The 12,985-nt window shown below is 38.7% G+C and overlaps 1 protein-coding gene across 1 annotated transcript; it reads right to left on the reverse strand.

Annotated features, from left to right (window-relative positions):
- Positions 1-1,760: 1,760 nt before the first annotated feature.
- On the reverse strand, positions 1,761-2,432 carry LOC116033145. Its single transcript, XM_031275904.1, has one exon. It carries the CDS (start codon positions 2,430-2,432, stop codon positions 1,761-1,763), a length of 672 nt encoding a protein of 223 aa, XP_031131764.1.
- Between the last annotated feature and the right edge of the window lie 10,553 nt (positions 2,433-12,985).

The following is a 12,985-nucleotide window of genomic DNA, read 5'->3' on the forward strand; positions in this document are numbered from 1 at the left end:
CTACCCGGACTTTCTAGAGTAACTATACTTTAAGTGTACACACCCCCGCAGGAATTCCTCATCCAAACGAGTTATATAGTACCCGGCGAATAGACTTCGCTCCTTCCGTATGAATGATCATACTATATATAACAACCTTGGGCAAGGGCACTTTAAGCTACCCGAAGGCTAATTAAGGTCCTCCTCAACTTTACTAGAAACTAAGGGTTTGAAAACATTTTTCCTTCTTCCTCATCTTCCTTGAGTCAAAAATTACGTTTTAGACATATTCCACAAAATCAAGTCCCAACTTGAAATCATTCAACACTCTTAACTTTGTCCAAAAGTTTTATTTCTCAAAACATTTTGATAGTACACTAATTACCATACACCGGGGTAATAAAGTGTAACTATCCCACATTGTTCCATTATCACATTACATATGTATATAATACTTCATATATGTATATAAGCAATCAACATAACGCCTCACACATTTAGGCAAACTCACATAAAAGTGCACATACTATCCATATACATAGTATAATTTCCACAATACTCATACGTATAGGTATACACGGTTAACATATATATCACATATATGTATATACACATAATACAACATTTTATTTTAATTATACATACATACCCATTAGGTATTTATTTATACCCATATATGCACATATATACGGTTTAACATATACATACATCACACGTATATATATATATATATATATATATATATATACCATACTTATACGTATATACATATATTATATAATACACCTAGCATCTCTAATTTAGATATTTAGGCATATTAACTACCACATCTCCTCAACACAACAATTCATACCTATATATTATGCAAAATACAATTTCATATATACTATACATACAATCATGTACACAACATTTCCACCTAGATCTCATCATATTTCAACCAAACAATCAATTATCCAATTTCAAGTGACCTTAACCTACTTAAGGGATTCCTTACCTTGAGAAAGTTTACTAACACCGTAGAAAGCAAATCTTGGACCTTTTCCCCAATTTTCACTCAAAACCCTAGGAGAGAAATTAACATCATAACAACAAATATTAAGAAACTAAGCTTAGATTTAAGGTCTAGGAAGGAAAATAAAGCTTTATACCGAATAAAATTAAAGTTTTACCGAAAGACTTGAGACTTGTGAAGAAACTTTGGCTATGGAAGTAGAGCTTTAATGGAGGAAGATGATGATCTCTCTCTCACTCTTCTCTTTGTGTATATCGGCCAAGTGAGGGGAATTTTGGGAAAAATGGCTTTATAATTTTAATCCCACTTGGTTGACTAGTCTCCATAACATGTGGTAAAAATTTGTGACAAGTGTCACTCACTTATGGTGGGATATTGAAAAATTATCTTAGCTAGACTGATCGGGATTAAAACAGATGAATTCTCGGTAGAAAATAATTTAAATCAAATAATTTTCGAAACCAAAAATTTATCCCAGACTGAAACTTAAAATTGGGCCAGGTTCGGTACACCGCGAAATTTAGCGATGTTACGATCAAAATAAATTTTCGCTGCTATGGGCTAATTTAATTAAATAGGAAATTCAAGAATAATAGTATGGTGTCTAATAATCCATTTCCTAGGACTATCGGGTCCGAACACCAGCTCCTAAAATTTTTACGGTTCGTGACCGGTACGTACGATCACAGCTTATTGGAATTAGTGAGGGGTTATAGTCTACCCTCCTTAAGAATAGTTTCGTCCCTGAAACTAAGGTTAACCATACTTATTGAAATAGAAGCTTCAATTTGGAAAGAGATAAAGGTTCTCTTTTACCTTGCTCAAACAATGTAGGATATCGCGTTCTCATTTCATCTTCTAGCTCCCATGTGGCTTCTTCCCCCAAATGGTTTGACCATAATACTTTCACCAACTTTATGGACTTTCTGCGGGTATCCCGGGTCTTAGTATCCATGATTCTTACTGGTTTTTCTTCATATGATAAGTTTTCATCCAAAGTCACCTCCTCAGGTTGGAGTACATGCGATGTATCATACACGTACTTCCTTAATTGCGACACATGAAATACATTGTGTACTCGATCCATCACCACAGGTAGTGCTAATCGGTATGCTACCTTTCCGATCCTCTTAAGGATTTCATACGGTCCAATATATCTTTGACTCAATTTTCCTTTCTTCCCGAACCGCATTACTCCCTTCGTAGGAGATATTTTTAGCAATACCTTATCACCTTCTTGAAATTCCAATAATTGCCTTCTTTGATCAGCATAAGACTTTTGTCGGTCCTGAGCAGCTTTCATCCTTCCTTGAATCAACTTGACCTTTTCTGTCATTTCTTGAAGACATTCGGGTCCTAACGTCACAGAGTTAATCGAATCTTCCCAACACAGAGGGCTTCTACACTTCTGTCCATATAAGGCTTCATATGGTGCCATTTGGATACTTGCATGATAACTATTATTGTAAGAAAACTCGATTAGGTCCAAATGTTCATCCCACGATCCTTGAAGTCCAACACACAAGCCCTTAACATATCTTCCAAGGTTTGTATGGTCCTCTCAGTCTGCCCATTAGTCATAGGATGAAAAGCAGTACTAAGTTTCAACTTTGTTCCCATAGCTACTTGCAGAGCTTGCCAAAATTGTGACAAGAATCGAGAGTCTCTATCAGAAACGATATCCTTGGGTATTCCATGATACTTAACCACCTTGTTCACATAAGCCTTTGCCAATTGAGTCATAGTCCAAGTTTCCTTCATGGCAATGAACCTTGCTGTCTTGGTAAGCCTGTCTACTATTACCCATATCTTATCTTTCCCTGACCTTGTTAATGGCAATCCCCCCACAAAATCCATAGAAATAGAGTCCCACTTCCACTGAGGAATCTCTAACGGTTGTAGTAAACCCTTTGGTTTACTCCTCTCTGCTTTAACCTTCTGGCAGTTTAAGCACTTGGCCACAAATTCAGCTACATCCTTTTTCATGCATGACCACCAAAAGTTTTGTTTCAGATCTTTGTAAAGTTTGTCTCCTCCAGGGTGAATTGAATATGGTGTATAGTGACCTTCCTTCATTAGCTGGTCCATTATCTTCTTACAACCTGTAGGTATAACCCATCTGCCTTGAAATCTAACACTCCCATCTGGGTGTAACTCAAATGAACCACATTTTCCATCAACCATTTTCTCCTTGAGTTTATCCACCCCATTGTCTTCTCCCTGTGCTTGTTTGATTTCTTCAAATAGGTTTGGGGTGACCGACAGGTGATATAATTTCATCTCTTGTTCCACTTGACTACCCATTCTTATTTCCAAATTGAGCCTTTGAAAGTCCTTACATAATTGCTCGGGCAATACCCAAAGAGCGTGATTTGACTTCCGACTCAATGCATCTTCTACCTTGTTTGCTTTGCCTTCCTGGTATTGGATTTCCAAATCATAATCCTTGATCAACTCCAGCCATCTTCTTTGCCTCAAATTGAGATCTCTCTGAGTGAAGATGTACTTTAAACTCTTATGATCCGTAAAGATCTTACAAGTAACTCCATAGAGGTAGTGTCGCTAGATTTTGAGAGCAAACACCACAGCTGCTAGCTCTAGATCATGGGTTGGGTAGTTAGCTTCATGTGGTTTCAGTTGACGAGATGCATAAACTATTACCCTTCCATGTTGCATCAAGACACATCCCAGTCCTTTGTGAGACGCATCTGTGTATAGTTCATAGCCTTCCGTTCCAACAGGTAAGGTTAATACTGGGGTAGTTGTTAACTTCTTCTTGAGTTCCTGGAACGCATGCTCACACTCTTCACTCCAACGGTACCTAGTAGTCTTTTTGAGTAGATTTGTCAATGGTCTTGCTATCTTCGAGAAATCCTGGACAAATCTCCGGTAATAGCCCGCCAATCCTAAGAAACTTCGGACCTCCGTGACCGATTTGGGTGCTTCCCATTCCATTACAGCTTTTATCTTAGTTGGGTCCACTGCTATTCCTTCCTTGGTGATTATGTGACCAAGAAATGCTACTTCCTCCCTCCAAAATTCGCACTTATACAGTTTCGCAAAAAGTTTATTTTCCCTCAGCATTTGCAATACTGTCCTAAGATGTTCTTCGTGCTCCTCTGGTGTCTTTGAGTACACCAAGATATCATCTATAAAGACAATGATGAACTTATCTAGATATGGAAGGAAAACCCTGTTCATCAAGTCCATGAAAGTCCCTGGTGCATTTGTCACTCCGAACGACATGACGGCAAATTCGTAGTGGCCATATCTAGTCCGGAATGCGGTTTTGGGAATATCCTACTCCACGACTCGCACTTGGTGATACCCTGACCGTAAATCAATCTTTGAAAATATTCCAGCTCCCTTCAATTGATCGAACAGATCGTCGATCCTGGGCAATGGGTACCTGTTCTTCACTGTGACCCGATTGAGTTCTCTATAATCAATACACAGTCTCAGACTCCCATCCTTCTTCTTTACAAATAGTACCGGTGCGCCCCAAGGTGACACACTTGGTCTGATGAATCCCTTTTCCAATAACTCTGCCAATTGAGCCTTCAATTCTTCCATCTCTTTCGGTGCCATTCGATAAGGCGCTTTTGAGATTGGCGCGGTTCCTGGTGCGAGATCAATAGTGAATTCCACTTCCCTCTCTGGCGGTATTTCCGTGAGATCCTCTGGAAACACGCCGGGAAATTCACGCACTACTGGGATTTGATTAATCTCAGGTTCTTCCATCTCAGCATCCTGCACCAAGCAGAGGTACACTTCACACCCCTGGTGAGCGTACTTCCTCAACTTCTGCATTGTCATCAACTTGGGCTCGGGTTGCTTCTCAATCCCTCGGTAGGATATTTTCTTCCCATTCGGTCCTCGTAGGACAACCTTTCGCTCATTACAAACAATTTGAGCCTTATACATATCCAACCAGTCCATCCCGAGTACCACATCGATGCCCTCTAGCTCAAAACGAATAAGATTTCCGGGACAATTGAATCCCGCAATCTCTATCGAAATGTTGTCATATCCATCCTTACAGGCTACCACTATCCCCGAGGCAGTTCTCACATTTAAGTCTAACTTACTACTAGGCCATAACTTCAATCTATCCGCAAATGTAGATGATATAAAGGAATTGGTAGCTCCCGTATCAAATAATACTGAACCAAGCACTGAGTTTCTAAGAAATGTACTGGTTACGACGTCGCCAGCCTGAGCCTGAGCGCTGTTGACGACGTAGATTCGTCCTTGGTTCCCTGTGCTGCTTTCTCCCATTGGTAACTTCCTTTGTCGCTCGAACCTGTAGCAGCGTTCGCTGGTCTTCCCCAGTTCACTTGTGGAGAATTAACTCCCCTGTTTCCTGATTCCGTAGGTTTTCGGCCGTTGCTCCCATTGAATCCTCCTCCTTGCCTGGTATTCTGCGAGGAGTTCCGGACGTTTTCTACCCTGGTTTGGCACTCATAGAATTTGTGTCCTAAGAGGCCACACTTGTAGCACCTTATTCTCATCCCTTGGCAATTTTCTCCAGGATGGCTCTTTCCACATCTGCTGCAAGCTGACTGTTTCCCTTGGTCTATTCCTCCCCTCTTCTCTCCTTGCTTTGGTTGAAATTTCCCTTGTTTAGACTTCCTATCATCCACCTTGAATCTCCTCTGTTTATCATCAGCTTTTCTTTTGTTCCTGCCGTAAACTTCCTGTTGATCCAGGTACACTTAGTACTGATCCGATGCCCGATTATATGCCTCCTTGAGAGTGGAGCACATGAATGGTGTGATTGCCCTTCTCACGTCCCAATCCAGTCCTCGCACAAATCTTCTTGCTTTGCTTGCCTCGTCCGGCACAATATCTTGAGCAAACCTCATTAGCTCCACATACTGGTCATAGTAGACCTGAACAGTTTCTCCTTTCTGCTTCAGTCGCAAGAATTCTTCGCACTTGATTCCCTTAATTCGTTCCGTGTAAAATTGTCCCCTCAATTCCTCCTTGAATTCCTCCCTGCCAAAGTCTGGGTTTTGCAGGAGTTCGGGTCCAGCCGTTGCTCACCAGTTATCTGCGGCTTTCGTCAAGTAATAAACCGCAGAAGATACTCGTTGATTCGCCGGGCAATTTACTGCGTCAAGCAGTTTATAAAATGTCCGTATCCATTCTTCCAAAACCACTGGGTCATCTTCCCCCGCATAATTAGGTGGGTGTCTGCTTGCTATAGCTTTAGCAAAGTCGACCCGAGGGTGTCCCTGATTTTGATTCTGGGCCTGCTGAGCCATCATAAACTCAGCCATCTGTTCCATTGCCAATGCCATATGATCCATTGCCGTGGTGGCGTCGTCACGTCCCGCAGGTACATTTCGTCTTGGCGGCATTTTCACTAAACGATTGTTTCGAGTTAGCTTCCGAAGTATAAAAGTTACTAAGAAGTTAGTTAACTAAACAGTTAGTATAGCAGCTTCTCAAGTTCACTCACAGCAATCATACGAAATGATTAACACATATAAGAATGCACAAGTATCAGTCAGAGTATTTAGCAACCAGAATCAAGAGATTCTGCAAAGTAGAAGTGAAATACCCCCTTTTTACGCTGCCTGGTCTCCGTTCCAACTCTGCTCCGAAACTTATACTCATTAGGATGTAATAACGACTCAAGTTGGTCTTAACGAACCTAAGCTGACTCGAAACTTAATTAACTTGAAACTGACTGACTTGAAACGAGGGTTCAAGGGTTAGACTGCAATCTAACCTCCAAAGATTCAACCGCTCTGATACCAACTTGTAACACCCCGGCCCGGCTATACCGTACATCCGGAGTAGTTACCGCCACATCTAGACTGAACCCTGTCCAACCTCGGTAGAGTCCACTCTAGATGCACAGGCTAAAGAAGAAAATTGCTTCAAACACACACACACTTTCTACTTGACATAACCATATATTCATTTCAGCAGAAAGAAACAAAAGTAGCTAGATTAGCTACGAATATATATATATATATACCAGGATTGACCTCTAGGGTCCCAAAACACCAAGGTTAAAGTTACTTACAACCTTACTAGCCAACTAAGTTTACTATGGCTACAAAAAAATATTTACACAAAACAAATCCTTCCAAAACCTTCCCAACCAACCATCTACTCTAAGAGGCGGTACACCGGTCCGGTGTACGTGCCCCATACTAGGTGCCACTCACCCGCGAACCAGGTGAGATGATTCAAAAAGTAGCAAGGAGTGTTCACCATAGACCACTCATCCCAATACTCCGGAGGACTGGGGTCCCACGGGTAGGGATAAAAGACGACGAACTCCAGGGGATCACTCCCCTCTAACACCTCTATGGGATAAAACCCATGCATAGCTTGGGCACTATCCAGAAAAGTCGGCTGCCAGTTGCGAACCTGAATGCAAGAGGGTGCAGATGGATAAGCTGGGGGAGGGCTATACTGCGGAGAAGGAGGAGCAGGAGGATCAGGAGCGTAGCCAGGAAAGTAGGGGTCTTCGCCTATCAAGAACTGTGTGTAGTCATCATAGTCCATAGTCGGGAATGTAAACTCAGATGAGCTCCCTGAGCTCATCGGGCTCTAGGAGCCCACACTAGATGACATCTGTTAGATAGAAACACATTGAAGTGTAGTTAGCGCGACGGCTAAGTAAAGGATCCATGGGTCACCCAAAATCAAATAAAGGTTTGCAAAACAGGTATATTTAAACAAAACCTTTATTACCATTCTCCTCATTGACACTTTACCTGCAAACAGGTTATCAAGTATATCTTGCACAAGTAATAATTAAGAATGGAACAACAATAGAATTTCTTTAGATAAGGGATTGCTTAGCAAGAAATACATTCCTCAACGCATCACTAATCATTTACGCATATAAGCAAGCAGTGGAAAAATTTTATGGACTTCGCGTTTAATCACCACCCTGTACTTGAAAATCTTCCTCATAGGGAAATTCCACTAACTTTTTCTCAAAGAGGGTTCATCAACACCCTTTCTTGCTTAAACAATCCACACATCCCTCTTTAGCGTACCTACAGAGTAACTACATTTTCATACGAAATTCTCCACTTAGTTTCTTTGTAAAAAGCGTGAGGCCTTTGGAGTATTCTCTTGACTCCCTCTCTTGACCACTTGGATCATCGAACTCGGGTTCAGTGGTCATCACCCGGTCTAACACTGATCCCTTGGACGTAAGGTTCGTTAAAATGATCCCTAGCTGGCCCTACTAGGTCCATAGAAACGACAGCTACCCGGACTTTCTAGAGTAACTATACTTTAAGTGTACACACCCCCGCAGGAATTCCTCATCCAAACGAGTTATATAGTACCCGGCGAATAGACTTCGCTCCTTCCGTATGAATGATCATACTATATATAACAACCTTGGGCAAGGGCACTTTAAGCCACCCGAAGGATAATCAAGGTCCTCCTCAACTTTACTAGAAACTAAGGGTTTGAAAAACATTTTTCCTTCTTCCTCATCGTCCTTGAGTCAAAAATTACTTTTTGGACATATTCCACAAAACCAAGTCCCAACTTGAAATCATTCAACACTCTTAACTTTGTCCAAAAGTTTTATTTCTCAAAACATTTTGATAGTACACTAATTACCATACACCGGGGTAATAAAGTGTAACTATCCCACATTGTTCCATTATCACATTACATATGTATATAATACTTCATATATGTATATAAGCAATCAACATAACGCCTCACACATTTAGGCAAACTCACATAAAAGTGCACATACTATCCATATACATAGTATAATTTCCACAATACTCATACGTATAGGTATACACGGTTAACATATATATCACATATATGTATATACACATAATACAACATTTTATTTTAATTATACATACATACCCATTAGGTATTTATTTATACCCATATATGCACATATATACGGTTTAACATATACATACATCACACGTATATATATATATATATATATATATATATATATACCATACTTATACGTATATACATATATTATATAATACACCTAGCATCTCTAATTTAGATATTTAGGCATATTAACTACCACATCTCCTCAACACAACAATTCATACCTATATATTATGCAAAATACAATTTCATATATACTATACATACAATCATGTACACAACATTTCCACCTAGATCTCATCATATTTCAACCAAACAATCAATTATCCAATTTCAAGTGACCTTAACCTACTTAAGGGATTCCTTACCTTGAGAAAGTTTACTAACACCGTAGAAAGCAAATCTTGGACCTTTTCCCCAATTTTCACTCAAAACCCTAGGAGAGAAATTAACATCATAACAACAAATATTAAGAAACTAAGCTTAGATTCAAGGTCTAGGAAGGAAAATAAAGCTTTCTACCGAATAAAATTAAAGTTTTACCGAAAGACTTGAGACTTGTGAAGAAACTTTGGCTATGGAAGTAGAGCTTTAATGGAGGAAGATGATGATCTCTCTGTCTCTCTTCTCTTTGTGTATTTCGGCCAAGTGAGGGGAATTTGGGGAAAAATGGCTTTATAATTTTAATCTCACTTGGTTGACTAGTCTCCATAACATGTGGTAAAAATTTGTGACAAGTGTCACTCACTTATGGTGGGATCTTGAAAAAATATCTTAGCTAGACTGATCGGGATTAAAACAGATGAATTCTCGGTAGAAAATAATTTAAATCAAATAATTTTCGAAACCAAAAATTTATTCCAGACTGAAACTTAAAATTGGGCCAGGTTCGGTACACCGCAAAATTTAGCGATGTTACGATCAAAACAAATTTTCGCTGCTATGGGCTAATTTAATTAAATAGGAAATTCAAGAATAATAGTATGGTGTCTAATAATCCATTTCCTAGGACTATCGGGTCCGAACACCAGCTCCTAAAATTTTTGCGGTTCGTGACCGGTACGTACGATCGCAGCTTATTGGAATTAGTGAGGGGTTACAATTTACTTTTCATATTTTGAGTTTGAATCGTTAATTTTAATAAATCTTTTTGAAATATATTGTTGGTACTAAACATATACATTTTTAGTGACAAAACTTGAAATCAACAAAATTATTGTCACAATTTAGTAATTTTTGTTATGGAATTATAGAGCGTCACAAATAGTTGTAACAATTTCATCACAAAAAATGACAATATTAGTGACAACAATATCTTTTCTCACAATTGTTTCTCATTTCTAATGGTATTAACCAATTGTATTTTTATTGGCAAAAAACAATTGTCATGAATATTATAAACAAGAGTGACCAACAACTATTTGTCACAAAAAGTATAAAAATTTGTGTCCACGTTATATTTTCTCACAATTACATTCGTTCCCGCCATAATTATTATGCCGCCAAAATGCACATACATTTAGTGAAAACGTATGTTATGACACTATTATTCTAGTAATAGTGACAACTTATTCATAACAAATATTTACTTGTCACAATTACCATATTATCCGTGACCAAAAAAAGTTCTCACAATTATCCTACACAATAGTGTCGAATTATTTTTTTGGTCACAAAAAGAATATTATTTGTGACTAAATTACAAAGTGTCACAAAAGATTTGTCATTAAATGTCTTCATTCTTGTAGTGTACACAAACATAAAGTACAAAATCAAAGCATTATATTACACAGAAACTGAGTTTGTCCGGTGCACACCGACCTATGAATTTTTCTCTATCACAAAAGGGAAAAGAAAAAAAAAATTAAAGCATTATAGTCTAATAGTGCGACGAATAAATTATCTCAAAATTCAACAAACTTCTGACTCTTTATCTGGCGTCGGAAATAGATAGGAGAAGAAATGAGAAACTATTGCCTCACTTCGTCCGACGAGTGTTGATATTTTCTTGTTTTCCACTGTTAATGTTGGTTAAAGCGGCGAATATGATGACCTAATTTGGATCGGATTGTGGATCACAAATTTAAGCTCTCCAATTGTTGGGCTGCTTTCTTTCTCTTATATTTTCTCTTCACTTTGGATCTTAAATGAATTGACATTTAAAATTGGAAAAATGGTCAAATAGACCCTAAAATTTTATACGAAAGTGCAATTAACTCTCTAAACTTTTGAAAATTAGAATTAAGCTCATGAACATGTTATTTCGTGTTTTAAAGCTTCAAAATCAGTTTATGATCTGCAATAGCAGGTAACTACGGTTCTTCGGCACCTTCGGTGACCGGCGAAGGCAGCAAGTTGCCTTTTCCAGTGACCGACACCTTCGTGTTTTCTTTCTTTCCGCATTTTGGATTTCTAGAACTCTCAAGTTCCTTCATTATGACATTTAGTTTCTTTTGACTTTGCTTCATCACTTCTTAATTTCAGCTGGTGTCACCCCAGGTTATTTGCTACTAGAACCGTGAGTTGATATGGTGCTGCTAGATCCAGGATCGAAGCTGGTTTGCTACTAGGAAGCCTTAGACCAATAAAATTTGCGAAGCTTGATCTTGTCTTCTTGATCACATCAACTGGGTCTGGATCTTTTCCATCATCATCCTTATCTCTTTGAGGCTTCTTAGATGTAGTTGCTTCATCAACACAGGATTTGCGCTTTGCACTTGATTTTGCTCCTTCCCACTTTACAACCTTTCAGATTCAAATAGTTGACCTTACTATTCAATCTACTACAAATCCCTTATATTCAGTAAGGTAGGCCCTTGGCCACTCTTCGGCCTTTGTAACCTTCCGATCTTGTACTTTTCGACTCTTCAATCCTTGAACTCTTCGCATCTTGAACTTTTCGAATCTTCTTTGTAGGCTTGTCTGTAGATCAGACCATCCAAGAAGTAACCATTCAAGTTACAATTTAGACTATTCGAACAAAATAAAAAGAGTTCCTAAGTCTAAAAAAGTAAAACAAATTTGGGGACTAAAATTTTCTAACATTGGTAACATTAAAATCTAAAAAATACACTTGCTCCTAACACCATCGGCTAAAGTGGTGTGGTATCTTCCCATTGTTCCAATATTTAAATGTCTGTTCGCAAATCCAAGTGATGCAAAAAACTTAACATGGCATGCATATCAAAAAGTTTATGATGGAAAGCTTCGACACACAGATGAACCTCTTAAAAGGAAAACATTTGATAATTCATTTCCTGAATTTGGCCATGAGGCAACAAATCTTAGACTTGACTTTGTACCGATGGAATTAATCCCGGCCCCATGGTAATCTTAGTAGTAAACATAGCTCATGGCCTGTTATGTTGGTGATATACAATTTACCTCCTTGGTTGTGCATGAAATGCAAGTATATACTATTGTCTTTTGATGATTTCTAGACCAAAACAACCAGGAATGATATAGACATCATTTTGGCACCTTTGATTGATGATTTGAAAAAGTTGTGGGATGAAGGTGTGCTAGTATTTGATGCATATTAAGAATCATTTAAGTTGCGTGTCATGATCTTCTACACAATAAATGACTTTCCAACTTATGACAATCTGTCTGGGTATAGTGTTAAATGACATAAAGCATGTCCTATATGTGAAGAAGATACATGTTATCAACAACTTATTCTTTGAAAAAAGATAGTCTACATGGGTCATCAGAGACTTCTTGATAGATTCCACCCTTATCGGAGATTAAAGAATGTAACGCCCCCAATTTCTAATATAGGACTAAACATAAATAAACAACCTTCTTACTAACTATACTGAAAATAAATGCGGAAGCGAACTCAAACTCTAAACCAATGGGGTGTTATGCCACGCTCAGGCCAACTCACAAGGCTCAAACGCACAGGCTACAAAAATTATAACTACAATCCATATTACAACAACTCACTATCCGTAATACAAATCAACTATAATACATCAATTTAGATTCTAACTAAACCATTATACCAAAGTCACTTCAACGGGGAACCTATTGCTCCAAGCTTTGCCGATGAAGTCCGTCTCCAAGAGAAGGAACAGAGGAGAGCAACTGCCACCCAAACCGCCATCGTCCGCCAGAGAAAGGGAAGCTCGCCGCTGC

This window comes from Ipomoea triloba, chromosome 10 (genome assembly GCF_003576645.1).
Source record: "Ipomoea triloba cultivar NCNSP0323 chromosome 10, ASM357664v1".
Taxonomy (NCBI): Eukaryota; Viridiplantae; Streptophyta; class Magnoliopsida; order Solanales; family Convolvulaceae; genus Ipomoea; species Ipomoea triloba.

Excerpts from the sequence above, each read along its gene's own strand:
- LOC116033145 (XM_031275904.1), bottom strand. The coding sequence starts at position 2,432 with ATGGCACCATATGAAGCCTTATATGGACAGAAGTGTAGAAGCCCTCTG.